The sequence below is a fragment of the Elaeis guineensis genome, chromosome 13, assembly GCF_000442705.2.
Source record: "Elaeis guineensis isolate ETL-2024a chromosome 13, EG11, whole genome shotgun sequence".
Lineage (NCBI taxonomy): Eukaryota > Viridiplantae > Streptophyta > Magnoliopsida > Arecales > Arecaceae > Elaeis > Elaeis guineensis.
The window spans coordinates 59,839,366-59,856,865 of NC_026005.2; the positions used below are offsets into that span (position 1 = coordinate 59,839,366).

The following is a 17,500-nucleotide window of genomic DNA, read 5'->3' on the forward strand; positions in this document are numbered from 1 at the left end:
TGAAGATCAAAACAAAGACTTTAATTCAATATTAATTACCTAAAGCAGGAATGCAAGAATATAATAAAGAAATAAAGTGAAGCGATAAAGCACACCACAAACACAAGGATTTATAGTGGTTCGGTGCTAACCTTGCACCTACATCCACTCCCCAAGATCCTACTTGGGAATTTTAATCCACTATCCTTTGTATTCAACCCGAATACAAAACGTCGGAAACTCCGACACTAGCTATCCCAAGCTAGATCACTTGTTTTCCGGGTACAAGTAAACCCAAAACACTCCGATTTCAGGTTCGGATCAACCTTTCCTTGTTTTGGAAATCCTCCAAAAACAAGAACAAAAACTCACAAAGAGTTAGAAAATTTTGAGCACAGATTAATACAATAACAGCTCCTTTAAATGAGCGAATATAACAATAAAAGCTTTACTCAAATGAAGAACCCCTTTTTCGGATTTTCTCAAAGTGGCATGAACGCTTGAATGCTTGAGAAGAGGTTGATTGTTGATTGAAGATCTCTTGAAAGCTTTGAAACGATCTCTAGATCAAGGTTGAAACAATAGGCGTGAAGAATTCTCTCCTTGAAAGATCTTGCTTTTCTCTTTCACACTCTCTCTGGTGTATTGTGGATTCTCTCTCTTTTTCTTTTTGGATTTTTCGTTGATCTCAGGCTTTTTCTTGCAAATTTCGGATCCTCTCTTCTGTTCTTCTCTCTTTGATCTGCCGATTGATCTTCTTCTTTTTCTCTCCAATTTGATCTGCTATTTAAACTGCAATTTCTTTCACCATTTCAAGCATTTTGTAGCATTAGAAGCAAGAGAAAACAATTTAGGTAGATAAAGAGCCGTTAGAGGATTTTTAGGAAGCATAAATGGCAATTAAAACGGGCAAAAAAATAGCCGTTGCTGACATTTCCCGTCGCAGGGGTCGACTCATGAGTCGACTCATGCTTCGGGGGTCGACTCATGAGTCGACCTCTGTTGCAAAACCAGAGAATGCGTTTCTGGAAATTCTTGGCTCAAATTAGCAGGGGTCGACTCATGAGTCGACTCATGCCTTGTGGGTCGACTCATGAGTCGACTCACAGGTCGTGCCAAGCCAGAAAACTAGCGTGCCAAGGAGAATTTTTGCGTGCCAATCAGCTCACAGTGCCATGAGTTGACTCATGAGTCGACTCATGCACTTCAAACCTTCATAACATCAAAAATATAAGTCCAAACACAATGAAATTTTCACCAATAGATTTCAAATCATTTGTTCTACCAAATGGTACTATCAAATCAGGATTTTAGTGAAATTACGATTTTGCCCTTGAAGAGCATAAGGACTTTTTCATTTTAAAATTATTTGTATCCCTTCAATCTGCTTTGTAATCATCAAAATCAATCTAGGAGCAACAATCTCCCCCTTTTTGATGATGACAAAACATTTGAACAAAAATATTTATGTTAAAGCATTAATTTCAAAAGAATCCATTATAGGTGTATATGCTTGAAAAGAGTATGATTCTTTTGGCATGTAATATAAATGCAAAAATAGTTTGTCCTTTTTCTTAAAGATTTGAAAAGGGTATTAGATCATTTTGAGTTTAAGATATATCAGAGTAAGAGAAGAGAAATAAATTTTGCAATGTATCAGAGCAAGAAAAATAATTTTTACAATGATATTAGAAAAGATTTTATAATGTATCAGAGCAAGAAAATTTTATAATATATCAGAGAAAATTTCACACTGTATTAGAGCAAATGTCAGAGAAAATTTCACACTGTATTAGAGCAAATGTTATAATATATCAGAGAAACTTTCACACTGTATCAGATCAAATTTTATCATGTATCAGAGCAAGTTAAAAGAAATTGTAGGGTGTATCAGAGTAAAACAAATTTCTTAAGATGTATCAAGGTGAATAAAATTTCAAAAGATGTATCAGAGCAAGTTTGAATTTTGAAATATATCAGAGCATATAAAAAAATACTTATTTGCATTGTACTTATGATTTTGCTTTTGATGGATGGCTTTTTGTTTAATTTCTGTCTGATACCAAATTTCGATACCAAATTTCTCAAAGTTTTGTTTAATTTCTCCAATATTTGTTTCCCAATATTTTTTTAATCTTCCAATTTTTGTTTAATTTCTCAAGTTTGGTTTAATCTTCCAATTCTTGTTTTTGTTTAATTTCTCTCCCTTTTTCTCATAATTTAGGGTTTTGCTTTTTGTTTAATTTCAATTTTTGTTTTTGTTTAATTTCTCTTCTTTTTGACATCATCAAACATAGTTAACTCTTCCTTTTCTTTTTCTGAAATATTTTTTAATTTCTTCCCCTTTAGAATTTTTCACAGATGTTTGCTCCCCCTTAATATAGCAATTATCAACAGCAAACAACAACAAGGAGAAGACAATATTTCAACAAGAAGAAAATTATAACCAAAATATGATCATTACAAAGAGGTAGAAATATAGGTAAAAGATGATTCCATTAATATCATAATTGTTTCAATACATAGTTCTTAAAAATAAAATTCAACCAGCTAATTGTCAATACATGGCCCCAAGGTATAGATCCTAGAACAAAATACTAACACCTAGGATCTAGTAAAGATCAAGATAAGTCAATGATCGGAGTCATCAGAGATAGGGTGAGGAGATGATGGATCAGAAGTGCGTCCTCTACCCCGTCTGCCTCTGGCACGAGCAGGAGAACGAGATGAACTGGGTGGCTGAGAACGCTGAGATGCTAGGGACTGAACAGAAAAGGTGAGTCTAATAGAATCAAGTACGTTCAGTGCTCTGGAAACAGATTGAAGTAGAGCAGTGAACTGGGTGGTAGCATGCTCACTCGATCCTCGGATCTCTTTCCTCAGTAATTCATATCCACCTTCTAGTGCTCCTCTGAGCCTGCCAGCCTCTGCAGTGAGGTCTGTGACCTCAATGATTGACTCCTGTGGTTTGGGATGGGCCAAAGCAAGGACTTGCCCCTGCAAGTCAAGAACTCTGCCAGTCAGTCTCCAGACTGTGTCCTCAAGCTGCTGTATCCTGATGGACTGTTCTGATATCATCTGAAACACAGTGGAGATGTGGGGAGTAATGGTCTGATCAGAAGAGGTAGCTCCAGGTGCAAAAGAAGTACTACTCCACTGGCTAGACAGCAAAGAAGCCACACGCTGTGAAATATGCTCGATCTGATCGTCAGCCAGTCTGAACTCTGAATGAGGTGCTCTGCTCTCTGGCTGATGCACTGGTGTGGGCATCCTAGTAAACTCTGAAGGGCCAGCCTCAGTATCAGGAATGAATTGGGTATCTGGTGAAGCTGCCCTGAAGTCATGTACAGGAGAAGATGGACCTTCTTCTTCTACTCTGCCTTCAGTTCTGTCTTCAGCTCTTGTTTCAGCTCTATCCTCAGTTCTTTCTTCAGAGCCCTTGATCCAACCACCAACAGTCTTTGTAATTCCCATTCGGTGTAGGCTGTGTTGGTTGAAAGTGTCCACATGTGAGAGTTTGGTAGGTGCCTCCCCCTCACAGCTAACTCCAAACCTCCTAAATACTCTAGTAAGGGCCATACCATAAGGCAAGTGTGCCTTGGATCTATTCAAAGTTTCCCTCATGGCCTCTATCATAAGTGCAGGGAAGTTTAGGGGGTCTGAGTGATGATATGAAACATGACACATACATCTCTGCCAGATAGTAGATCATGCCTACCACTCCTAGGAAAGAAGAGTTTTGTTACAATCTGATGCAGGACCCTCATCTCAATGGATAATAGCTTTGCTTCCAATTTGTTTAAACTTCCTGAAAAAGCTTCTCCTAAGATAATTCTGATCCCTTCTTCTTTAATTGGGAGTTCCATATATGAGTAACCTTCACTAGGCAACTGAAGTATATCTCCTAATATCCTAGAATCCAAGCATATATCAATTCCCTTTACAGTTGAAGTTACTGACCCATTTCCATAATTTAGGTTCTGGTAGAACTCTCTAACTAGATCAACATAGGTGACTTCTTTAAGGGAGCAGTAGAGTTCCCATCCTTGATTTTTGATCTTACTTGCAAAAGTAAAGCCTTCTTTCTCAAAGAACCGAAAATCTATGTTTTTCCCGGTTTCTACTTTTCTATCAGAAAGAGGATTTACACTGGGGCTTATGGAGGATTGAGAGGGACCTTGAGCAGGTACTGAAACTGGATCGGGAACACTGGAAGACTGAGCATGTCTTTTCTTTCGGACAATTTCCTCAGGCTCACGGATTGATTTCCTTCTTTGGGAAAGTTTCATCTTTGGAGCCATATCCAATAAAGTAGCAGACAAGAAGACTTGAATTGAGAGGAGGGATCACAAGAGAGTAAAGAAGGATTTTGGTGGAGAAAAGAAGTGGATTTAGGAAGTTCGGTGAAGTGCTAGGGCACGTTCCAACCGCGCCAAGCAATGCGAGAAAGCACGAGAAATCTCTTTTCCAAGGAGGCGATTTTTGGTGGAGAGGAGGGAGAATTGCCTCGAGATAAATCCTTGGATTTGGAGCAAAAAAGAGTTGGAAAGACGGCTTTTGGAAGAAGAACGATGGGAAGATGAGTCGTCTCACAAACAGTAACCCTTATAAAAACAATGAACCCGTTGAAAGTTTGTGGGATTTACAAGTTTGCCATTGAGTCGACTCATGGGGGTCGACTCATGAAGTTCAGAAATTCAGGAAAAATACAAATAAATTCCAGAAAAATTCGAAATTTTGGGAGAAGGAATTTTGCTCAATGATAAGCTTTTAGAGTGATAAATCTGAGCTTTTGGGACCAGGATAGATGTTGAAAATTGAGCTCTAATCAATTCTTTGGAAATTGAGAAATTTTAGGCAAATGGATCTAGAATTCCTAGATTTCTCCTAATTTCACAGAATCTATCCTCACTAAGGGCCTTTGTAAAGATATCAGCTAATTGATTTTCAGTGCAAACATATTCAAGAATTACATTTTTGTTTTGAACATGTTCTCTTATAAAATGATGTCTTATTTCAATATGTTTAGATCTTGAGTGTTGAATTGGATTTTTAGATAGATTTATGGCACTTGTGTTGTCACATCTTATTGGTGTTTCATTAAGTTTGATTCCAAAATCTTCGAGTTATTGCTTAATCCACAAGATTTGAGCACAACAACTTCCGGCTGCAATGTATTCGGCCTCAGCCGTAGACAGTGCCACCGAATTTTGTTTCTTGCTAAACCATGAGATTAGGTTTACTCCAAGAAATTGGCAAGTTCCACTTGTGCTTTTTCTATCTAATTTACATCCAGCAAAATCAGCATCTGAATATCCTAATAAATTAATTTGTGAGTCCTTAGAGTACCATAACCCTATAGTTTGTGTACCATTTAAGTATCTAAGGATTCTTTTAACAGCATTCAAATGAGATTCTTTAGGATTAGTTTGATATCTAGCACATAAGCAAACACTAAACATGATATCAGGCCTACTTGCAGTTAAATACAATAATGAGCCAATTATACCTCTGTAGTATTTTAAGTCTACGCTTTTACCTTCATCATCCTTGTCAAGCTTACTTGAGGGACTCATTGGTGTGCTAATTGGTTTGCAGTTCTCCATTCCAAATCTTTTGAGTAGTTCCTTGGTGTACTTGCTTTGGGTGATGGAGATTCCCTCTTTTGATTGTTTAATTTGGAGTCCGAGGAAGAAGGTGAGTTCTCCCATCATGCTCATCTCGAACTCTCCCTGCATAAGCTTAGCGAAGTCTTGACAAAGGGATTCATTAGTAGACCCAAAAATTATGTCATCAACATAAATTTGTATAATTAGCATATCATTTTGGTTTCTTTTAATAAATAGGGTTGTATCTACATTGCCTCTTGAGAACCCATTATTTAGTAGAAATTTGCTTAGCCTTTCATACCATGCTCTAGGTGCTTGTTTTAATCCATATAAAGCTTTATTTAATCTAAAGATATGATTGGGAAAAGCATGATTTTCAAATCCAGGGGGTTGTTCTACATATATTTCTTCAGAAATATATCCATTTAAAAATGCACTTTTAACATCCATTTGAAATAATTTGAATTTCATAAAGCAAGCATATGCAAGTAGAAGTCTAATAGCTTCTAATCTAGCAACAGGTGCAAAGGTTTCATCAAAATCAATTCCTTCTTCTTGATTATATCCCTTAGCAACCAGTCTTGCTTTATTTCTAATTACATTTCCATGCTCATCTAATTTGTTTCTAAAGACCCATTTTGTTCCAATTATTGAGTAATCTTTAGATCTTGATACTAAGGTCCAAACATTATTTCTTTCAAATTGATTAAGTTCCTCTTGCATAGCATTAATCCAGTTTTGATCATTTTCAGCCTCTTCAAAAGTTTTAGGTTCAAGTTGAGATACAAAAGCACAATGATTAAGTACATCTCTAAGTGAAGAACGTGTTTTTACCCCATGCATAGGATCATCGATAATTAACTCCTTAGGGTGGTTGTGAACATACCTCCATTCCTTGGGTAAGTCATTTGTACCTTGAGGTTGTTCTTGAATTTCTTCACCTCTTTCATTTTGTTCGTCTTCTTGATCCTTGTCTTTTGGAGTTGCTGAGTCTTTCATAGTGATCTCCTTCATACCTTCTATTAGTGGCTCTGCATCATCAACACCCTCATTCTTCCTTGAAGGAAGATCGTTAGATTCATCAAAAATAACATGTATGGACTCCTCAACTACTAAAGTTCTTTTGTTGAACACTCTAAATGTTTTACTAGTGGAGGAGTAACCTAGAAAGATTGCTTCATCTGATTTTGCATCAAATTTACCAAGTTTTTCTTTTTCATTATTTAATACAAAACATCGGCAACCAAAAACATGAAAATATGCAATATTTGGTTTTCTTCCTTTTCAAAGTTCATAGGGGGTTTTCTTTAAAAATTGTCTAATTAAAGCACGATTTAAAATGTAACATGCTGTGTTAATAGCTTCCGCCCAAAAATATCTTGAAAGGTTGCTTTCACAAAGCATGGTACGGGCCATTTCTTCTAAGGTTCTGTTTTTCCTTTCAACTACCCCATTTTGTTGGGGTGTCCTAGGAGCAGAGAAGTTATGGCCAATTCCATTTTCATCACAAAAATTTTCAAAATCTTGATTTTCAAATTCAGTTCCATGATCACTTCTAATATTTTGAATTGAAAACTCTTTTTCATTAGAGACTTTTCGATGAAATTTAGTGAAAATATGAAAAGTTTCATTTTTGTGAGCCAAAAAGAAAATCCAAGTAAAACGAGAGTAATCATCTATTATTACAAATCCATATCGTTTTCCTCCTAGACTAGTGGTTCTAGTTGGTCCAAACAAATCCATATGTAAGAGCTCTAAAGGTCTAGAAGTTGAAACAGTGTTTTTGGATTTAAATGATACTCTAGTTTGTTTACCTAATTGGCATGCATCACAAATTCTATCCTTTTCAAAATTCAGTTTTGGCAAACCGAGAACTAAATCCTTTTTAATTAATTTTGAGAGAGAATGCATGCTAATGTGTGCAAGTCTACGATGCCACAGCCAACTAGTCTCATTTATTTTAGCATTTAAGGAAACTAGGCATTGCATGTCTAATTTTGTTAAATCATTCAAGTCTACCATATAAACATTGCCATGCCTATGTCCTATAAATTTAATGCCATCGTTAATAGGACTCGTCACAATGCAAACAGATGATTCAAAACTTACTTTATACCCTTTATCACAGAATTGACTAATGCTAAGTAAGTTATGCTTTAAACCTTTAACTAATAAAACATTCTCAATGTATTTGGAGGGAGTGATACCAATGTTACCTATCCCGATGATCTTTCCTTTGCCATTATCTCCAAAGGTGACCATCCCTCCATCCTTAGCATCAAGCGTGATAAATTGTGATTCATCACCAGTCATGTGTCTCGAGCATCCGCTGTCAAGATACCATTTCCTGTTTCCTTCTTGGGATGCTAGACACACCTGCAAGCAAAGGTCACGTTTCTGTCTTAGGTACCCAAGCTTTCTTGGGTCCTTTCAGGTTAGTCAGAATGGTTCCTTTTGGAACCCATATTTTCTTTGTGTTTGCATATTTGTTAATAAGACATGTGTATGATTTATGTCCTATTCTTCCACATTTAAAACAAGTAATATTTGTAGACTTGTTACTTGAATAATTTACATAAATATCCTTCAGAAATTTTTGTTTCTTCAGGGGTTTATAACCAAGTCCAGCCTTATCATATATAGCTTTCTGATTTTCAAGGATCATATTTAGTTTGTTTGAACTTAAGGTGTACTTATCTACTATAGATTTCAGCTTGTTCATTTCATCCTTTAAGTTTTGATTTTCTTGAATCAAGGTGAATTTTTCAATTGAAAGATTTTCAGCTTGTTTCACTAAGGACTGATTTTTCAATTTCAGCTCTTTGTTTTTCTTCCCTAGTTTCTTTAATTCATCAATTGAATCATAGAATGCTTCATGCAATTCTTCAAAAGTAAATTCACTAGTGGATTCAGAAGTTACCTCATTTTCATGTGCCATCAGGCAAAGGTTGGCTTGTTCTGTTGAGGTTTCCTCGTCGGAGCTTGAGTCATCACTCGCACTCCAGGTCGCCATCATTGCCTTCTTTTTGAACTTCTTTGGACCTTTCTTCAATTGTGGACATTCGGATCTGAAATGTCCTGGCTTCTTGTACTCGTAGCATATAGGGGGTTGATCTTTCTCCTTTTCTTTGCTTTGATCCCCTTTTGTGAATTTTTTTCTCATCCCCTGTTTCCTTTTTCTTAGAAACTTCTTAAATTTCCGGGTGATGAGAGCTATCTCTTCATCCTGATCTTCATCTTCAGAGTCATCCGTTTCATAATCAGGCGAAGTTGTGGATTTGAGGGCAATGATTCTTTTCTTTTTGACTTCATCCTCTTGATGTTGCTTCATGCTAAGTTCATGAGTCATCAAGGATCCAAGAAGCTCTTCTAGAGGTAGCGTGTTCAAGTCCTTTGCTTCTTGGATGGCAGTCACCTTGGCTTCCCAAGTTCTTGGCAGTGACCTGAGAATCTTCCTTACAAGTTCACTGTTAGTATAAGATTTGCCAAGACTCTTTAAACCATTGATTATATCAGTAAAACGAGTAAACATAGCAGTTATGGACTCATCATGCTCTATTTTGAACAATTCATATTTATGTACAAGCATGTTTATTTTAGACTCTTTTACTTGATTTGTTCCCTCATGGGTGACTTCTAACCTATCCCATATTTCTTTAGCAGATGCACAAGTAGAAATGCGATTGAATTCACTAGCATCTAGTGCACAATAAAGAACATTCATGGCTTTGGCATTTAATTGTGCCAATTTCTTGTCAACCTCATCCCATTCTTTCTCGGGTTTGGTTGATTCCTCACCATCTATAATCTTGGTGGGTGTGTGAGGACCATCCACTATGATACTCCACATATCATAGTCGAGTGCTTGTATGAAAATCTTCATCCGAGCTTTCCAATAGGTGTAATTAGACCCATTGAAAAGTGGAGGTCGGTTTGTTGATTGCCCCTCGGCTAGAGAAGTACCAACATGGGTTGCCATAGATCTTTGGCTCTTTGATTATTAGATCAAAGAAGGGCTAGAGCACCGGCTCTGATACCACTTGTTGCCCAGCTATGCAACCCAAGAGGGGGGGTGAATTGGATTTCTAAAAAATTTTAAGCCCAACAGATTACTTATGAAGATCAAAACAAAGACTTTAATTCAATATTAATTACCTAAAGCAGGAATGCAAGAATATAATAAAGAAATAAAGTGAAGCGATAAAGCACACCACAAACACAAGGATTTATAGTGGTTCGGTGCTAACCTTGCACCTACATCCACTCCCCAAGATCCTACTTGGGAATTTTAATCCACTATCCTTTGTATTCAACCCGAATACAAAACGTCGGAAACTCCGACACTAGCTATCCCAAGCTAGATCACTTGTTTCCCGGGTACAAGTAAACCCAAAACACTCCGATTTCAGGTTCGGATCAACCTTTCCTTGTTTTGGAAATCCTCCAAAAACAAGAACAAAAACTCACAAAGAGTTAGAAAATTTTGAGCACAGATTAATACAATAACAGCTCCTTTAAATGAGCGAATATAACAATAAAAGCTTTACTCAAATGAAGAACCCCTTTTTCGGATTTTCTCAAAGTGGATGAACACTTGAATGCTTGAGAAGAGGTTGATTGTTGATTGAAGATCTCTTGAAAGCTTTGAAATGATCTCTAGATCAAGGTTGAAACAATAGGCGTGAAGAATTCTCTCCTTGAAAGATCTTGCTTTTCTCTTTCACACTCTCTCTGGTGTATTGTGGATCCTCTCTCTTTTTCTTTTTGGATTTTTCGTTGATCTCAGGCTTTTTCTTGCAAATTTCGGATCCTCTCTTCTGTTCTTTTCTCTTTGATCTGCCGATTGATTTTCTTCTTTCTCTCCAATTTGATCTGCTATTTAAACTGCAATTTCTTTCACCATTTCAAGCATTTTGTAGCATTAGAAGCAAGAGAAAACAATTTAGGTAGATAAAGAGCCGTTAGAGGATTTTTAGGAAGCATAAATGGCAATTAAAACGGGCAAAAAAATAACCGTTGCTGACATTTTCCGTCGCAGGGGTCGACTCATGAGTCGACTCATGCTTCGGGGGTCGACTCATGAGTCGACCTCTGTTGCAAAAACCAGAGAATGCGTTTCTGGAAATTCTTGGCTCAAATTAGCAGGGGTCGACTCATGAGTCGACTCATGCCTTGTGGGTCGACTCATGAGTCGACTCACAGGTCGTGCCAAGCCAGAAAACTAGCGTGCCAAGGAGAATTTTTGCGTGCCAATCAGCTCACAGTGCCATGAGTTGACTCATGAGTCGACTCATGCACTTCAAACCTTCATAACATCAAAAATATAAGTCCAAACACAATGAAATTTTCACCAATAGATTTCAAATCATTTGTTCTACCAAATGGTACTATCAAATCAGGATTTTAGTGAAATTACGATTTTGCCCTTGAAGAGCATAAGGACTTTTTCATTTTAAAATTATTTGTATCCCTTCAATCTGCTTTGTAATCATCAAAATCAATCTAGGAGCAACAATGTTCTTTTACAAAATTCTAATTAAGATTTTGGATATTCTTAATAACCATAGTTGATATCCAAGAACATGAAATTCAAATTAGAGGGCATCACATTTATGTCAAATTTTTGTGAGTTATCTGTAAAAAGCATGGTACCTTTTTCCATTTTGCATTTTTGCACACAAATGTTTAAGGGATTCCAATAATGTTGGAACTGGATGAAATGCCCCTTGCTACTAATCACATGGGAAATATTAACATGTAAGCATGTTATACTCTAATGCGGCAGTAATGGCATAACACTCATAAATATTGATCAAATTATTTTTGAGATTGTCTCCCAGAACCTTCATTGTGCATATTAATTGTGCATGTTGATAGCTCTTATGCATCTCATTCACAAACCAATTGTGCATGGTAATAACTCCTCTTTTATAGCAGGACAAGTGGTAAGGATCGCTTGGAAAAATAGTTGAATGGTGGTCCTAATAGATGTGTCATGATTTCTCAACTCTTCGGTTCAACTTGAAAGACTTTTAATATAATAAATGCATCCTTTCTATTTGATGCCTTCAGGTGCATCCATAAGAAAGTTCCAATAACTTAATGTGCTAGAGTCCGAAAACCTTTGTAAGTATGCCAATATTTTTTCCATGGTAAAATTTTCTGATGGAAGACATTGGCAGCAGCCACTGAAGCCTTATAAAAGGTTTTCTAAGACCGGTTCTAATGATTAAGCTTTGATTTGGAATGTTTTGGATGATGTGGGGACATCTGGGATCTTGATTAGGACCAATTTGTCATTATAGAATCTTAATTTTACGTTTCTCAGCATTACTATAATGCTGGTACAGTTTTATGAATGTTCTTTAAGTTTTTAGAGTCAGGGATATTTTTTGTAATTTTCTAGATTTTCTGGGCATGAGCTGTCATATGACTCGTGGTCTGTATGTTAGGTCTATTTGTTTTTGGGGATTTATTTATGGTTTTTAGTCAAAGTTATGGATTTGTTGTTTGGAGTCCAAGTCCTAGTAGGTGTAGGAGTATTAGAACTCTATAAATGAGGCTACAATCTTGCATTATGGGGACAGTCAAAAGTTGTAGAGATTTTTCGTAAGCAACTGCCTTCTTTTAGAGTTCTATGATGCATTTCTAACCCTCGGTGTGATGCCTACAGGATTCTATGTGTGATGCCTAGAAAATCTGTCTTTTCTTCTTCTTTATCTTTAATTACAGCACCCTAAAATCTGAAATCAGATTTGATTCCAAACCCACTGAACCCTAGCAACCCAAAGCAACAAAACTCATAGATACCCATCCATCAATTAGCTTTCAAATTCGCAAAACAAACAAATTTTTTATTCCCGTTTCTCTACTTCCAGCTCACACTAAACCCTCAAAATATCATCTTTTTGCCTCTATCTTGCACATAAATTGTACCCCATCCATATACTAACATAAACCTCGCTTCTTACATAATTTCCTTACCCTTTTAGCCAAAAACAACCCATTAAGCATTCCTGAATTTCCCTAATCAAGGCTGTGCTACATCATTTTTACATGTCTAATGCTCCTCCTCCATTCTAAAGATAACACTCTTTTATCTAAAATAATAAGGAGTAGGATCTGGTACTGGCTTTCTGTCAAATGCAATCAAGATTAGAATCTAATGATGAGTTCTCCTAGGGGCCTAGTTTCCTTTCCACAATGTTTTTCTGTCTATGCTCTTTCCTTTGAGGCTCCAACCAAGCACTCATGTCATGTTGGGACATCCTGCAGGATGTCAAGATGGAACACTATCCGAAGGGTCAGCATGCAACCATCCCACCATTATCCCGACATCTTGTTAGGTGCATCCTACGACATCCCCCATCCCAAGTGTCGGGATAGGGTAGGATGGTGGCCGATCCTGTTTCGACAAAAAAAATGGGATGACCTTATCCCAGGGGATCTGAATCATTGGCTCCAACCATATGCATTTGCTTGTTTACTCCCTTTCCGTTAGACCCCCTATATCATTTTTAACTATGCTTAATCTTTGAAATATGATGTAATATAGAACTGAGTGAACTAGTTGTGATGGGTTACTGTAGCTAATTACTCATGGTCCAAGCACTCTTTGACAAACATAAAGATTAGGGCTGCAAGTGGAGAGGATTGTGAATTGCTTTTATTCTGGAATAAACCTGAAAATGATCTGGTCCAGTCCAAGCCAAATTATTGGGATGAGGCTTGGATCAAAAAATATGATCTATTTTAAATATGAATTGAACATTGATTGCAAATTACTTGGATTTGAAACTGCACTGACCCAAACCTAGCCCAAACTAATACACTAAATTTATCACAATCTTCCATGAATTCAAGAGATATTTTTTTGCTTCTATTGGCTTTTAGCTTGATTTGCATATGCCAATGCATTTCAACTAGTAGATAGAAACATTTGAAATTGTGAACTTTTTTTTTTCTTTTTGCAAAATCTTCTTATTACCATCTTTTAACCAAGGTAGTAGATTACCTGATGTTGGCATACCATACAAGACATCCATGGTATCACTTGCAAAAGAAGCGAATGATAAACCTACAATGCACAACTACAGATATTGGATGAGCGTTCTATGATATGGATGCAATATGACCACATATGTAAATCCTAGAAAAAGATCCCAATATGATAGCGATTCAATAACATATGCATGCACAATTTTTCCCCCAATATATAGTTGTAGATGGATTAAATTTTCTTTACTTTAAAATTCTTTTAGTTGTACATCTCCCCACTCTTTCTGTGTAGGCTTTTTTTTCCTCCCCTCTTATGGTTGGTGCACATGATAAATAAGGACAGAATGGGCCATGCTTATTTTAATTGATTGTGAAATCAGAAGTTGTGTGCTTGATTTGATTCATCCTTTCAACTACAACCCTCGAGAGCATATGAGATGTCCCAGGTATGTATCTTGAAGTCTTGAACATATCCTTGCATGTGGGAGATATCTAGATTGTCCTGTTGTGACGTCCAATGTCTTTTCTTCTCCCTGGAAGTGGAAATATTCAAGAAGTATCTGACACATTTTGTGTTGTCTACCTGTATACAAAGTGAATCAGTAAGTGGATGTGTATTTTAGCTATGGATACATTTAATTTGAGTATCCAAACTTCATATTTATGGAACATTGAATACTTTAGTCCTCTGATTAATGCGTGAACTGCTGTTTTTGCTGAATTTGGTTCCATATTTTATTTCCATAAAAAAAGAATGTGATCTATACCATGTTTTATTTAATGTACTTTGTTGGAGCTGTTCTAGCAGTATTATTATTAGTTTATGGCTATTGCATGTTATTAAAAGGAACGTATTTAAGCTATATTTATTTTTAGGCTTAAATTGAGATCTTATGTTCGTGCAAGTTTGTTTATTTAACATGTACCGATTGACTTGATGTGTTACACAAGAAATTGTTGTATTAGCATGTATCACACCGTTAATATGTATCACGACATGGTGTATTGATCTAGTCCACATTGATTTTGGTAGGTAATTACTAATATTTTGATTATTTTATACATTATTCATTTCCCATCTGACTTTTTCATTGTTTTGGGTATGATGACTAGATAATCTTCCATTTTGAAAAAAATTTTCTTTTAATTTTTTGACTTCATATCATCATACATTTCAGGCGAAGGGACTATGATCGTGATAGAGAAGGGCATCACAGACATCATTCTCAGTCTCGGTCTCGATCAAAGGGTAGGTCTGATCATAGATCAAGATCTCGTTCTCGTTCCCGTTCAGGATCAAAAAGGTAAGAAAAGCAACATCGTACCAATATCTGATATTTCTTTGATAATTTTTTTTTTTACCTGAGTAAATTCTGATTTTACATAAGTTGATAGCTTTATGAGTAAGTATTGTTCTATGCATGGCATATGAGAGATTAAATATAAATATTGAGAATATGCTGGTTGTCTTGCACTTTCATGATAACCTGGTACTAATTTTAGATTGTCTTGGAAGGTAAAAACAATAGCTTATGGGAAAAAAGTTATGGCTCCTTTGGTGCATCCTAGATGTTGTGCTTATGGTAACATGATATAAGATTGGTCTTCTTTAGATGGAATAGCATTAGTAACTTCAGGTGGTTTTGTTATTCTGCCATAATGGGGGCCATTAATGGGCCTTATTTGAATCTCTATCTGTCTATGTGCTAATGAAGAGGTAAAGGTTGAAATTACTGAAGTGGAACAGTGGATTGATTAGTATTGATGGACTATTGGAAGAGAATAATAGGTGGCAATTTTAAGTTTTGGCTGTCAAGCTCATAGAAATAAATTGAGAGGATCAAAAACATTTATGTAATTTTTTACTGTGAAATTGGACTATTGTATTTGAGGCTGATTATTTAATTACAACTTTTTTGCTATTATATGAGTGTATATAGTCAACTTTGATGTCTCGTCTGTCTGTTCAATCAAGAGGCAAATATTGGTAACAATGTTCCATTTACGTTTTTTATGATCCTTAGAAGAACAGACCACAACCTTATGACAAACTTGTGGCATCCAAGATGATTTTGAATGGAATTACCACTCTCGTACTCTTCCTGTGCACAACATTAAACCATAAAAAAAATAAAATGCCTCTGATCTCCTCTTGTGCTCCTTTTCCCGTTCTTTTCTAGCTTGTAAGTCTGAGAGGTTAATTACATGTGGATTGGTCCAAATTGTAGGTTCTCTCGACAGAGATCATGAATATGATCATTCATTTACATTGCTTAAATATAGAGGCCCTTTCTTGCAGAAGCGTAAAGTGTCAAGGCAAAGCAGTGCAAATTGAAAGTAAAGCTCAATGTTTGTGAAACACATGTTTTGACCAGAATATCACCTTACGAACAAGGTGGAACCTCTCCATATAATTCTGTTTGTGTTTGAGATTCTTAAGGATGGTTAACTCTTGTTCATATGGATAATTTGTATGTAAAAAAAAGTCAAAGAAGACAAAAATTGTGCCTAGGTAAGAACTGTAATTTTGTATAGTTACTCAGTAGCAATATGTACACCTTTATGTATCAAAAATAATTAGTGAAAGCATTGAAGATGCAGAGTCTGAGCTTGCTCTTACTATATGTATATATAGTTCAATGTTTGTCATTCCTATTGCATAATTTTATGTATTTTATAATGTTATATGAGCTAAAGGCAGTGGGGTTAATGCGATCATAAGGCTATGGATATCTGCATTGGGTAGTTTTCTTTATTTTTGAGGTCTCCATTTCCATATTCCAAAATCTATTTCCATCTGTTGTTCCTACTTTTTGACCATGTACTTTTCTTTTTGGTTGCTTTAGTATTAGTTTCTCCTTGCTGTTGCTGGCACTCTGTCATTGGTGATGTTTGCTTGTGGCCCTGTGCTACCTTCCAGTGTCACCTCGCTTTCCACTTATAAACACCAGCCATGGAAGGTGAACCAACTATGCCCTTGAGTGATCAGGCTGGGCCTGGTCAAGCCTAGGCCTGAATTTTAGTTGTCATGCTTTGCTTGAGTCAGCATGTGGAGCCTTGACGTCATGCTTAAGTTCATCCTAGTCACTGCACATGGCCAATGCAGATATTCTGATTTTTTGATGGGTAACCTAAGAAGCGACTTTTTGGAATAAGTAGTCAGAAGAGTTATCATTTTATTTGTGTTCTCTACTTTGACAAGTAGTTGTTGGAGCTTAAAGGATTACTTTTTCTTTTTCATTTTTTTTTAATAACCCAGCAGTCAAATTAAGGATATACTTGGCAGCATTGCCCTCAATATATGTTGAATTCAGATCCGCAAAGCTTTAGCTGTGAGAGACGTTTGTTTATTCTGACATTATGCTTAACACCAGAGGCAGTCTTATAGAAATGCTTGGCAAATGAGGATTCAAAAAGCTGAAACCAAATAGTTGGGTCAAAGGTTTTTGGTTATGGTTATGGGAGACAACTTTATATATTGTGATATATCATTTTTTAACTTTCTGAATCTGCTTGTTTGGTAAGAGATATTTCTACGGGTGCATGTTAAATTTTGATCAAGGTCCGCTGTACCGGTACCGGACCCCATATCGGTGGCGGATCGGTATGGTACGGCACCGGTATCATACCGTACCAACACGGTACGCTTCGACGTACCAGTACAAATTTTTTTGTTTTGTTTCGTTTTTTGGATATTTAAATTATTAATTCATAAATATAATCTCAAAATTACATTATATTGCATATTATTGACATATTTGGGTTTAATTTTTGAGTTTGATAGTGGTACAGGGACTCTTAATCCAAAATTTCAAATATATATTTATTTACATTATATTACAACTATATCATCTTAAAATTAAAAAAAAATATATAATATATGCATTAAAATATATCTAAACTTTTAAAGTACA

The 17,500-nt window shown here is 36.1% G+C and overlaps 1 protein-coding gene across 6 annotated transcripts in view; it reads left to right on the forward strand.

Moving 5' to 3' along the window:
* Positions 1-17,500, forward strand: part of LOC109504732 (uncharacterized) — a 50,998-nt gene that overhangs the window by 14,298 nt on the left and 19,200 nt on the right. For all 6 annotated transcript variants that reach the window (XR_012136548.1, XM_073248199.1, XM_073248202.1 and 3 more), the window contains exon 3: positions 14,765-14,890. Coding sequence is in view for 5 of the 6 variants with exons in the window: in XM_073248199.1 (XP_073104300.1) it covers positions 14,765-14,890 (126 nt within the window). In the remaining variant the exon portion in view is untranslated. The remainder of the gene's footprint in view (positions 1-14,764; positions 14,891-17,500) is intronic.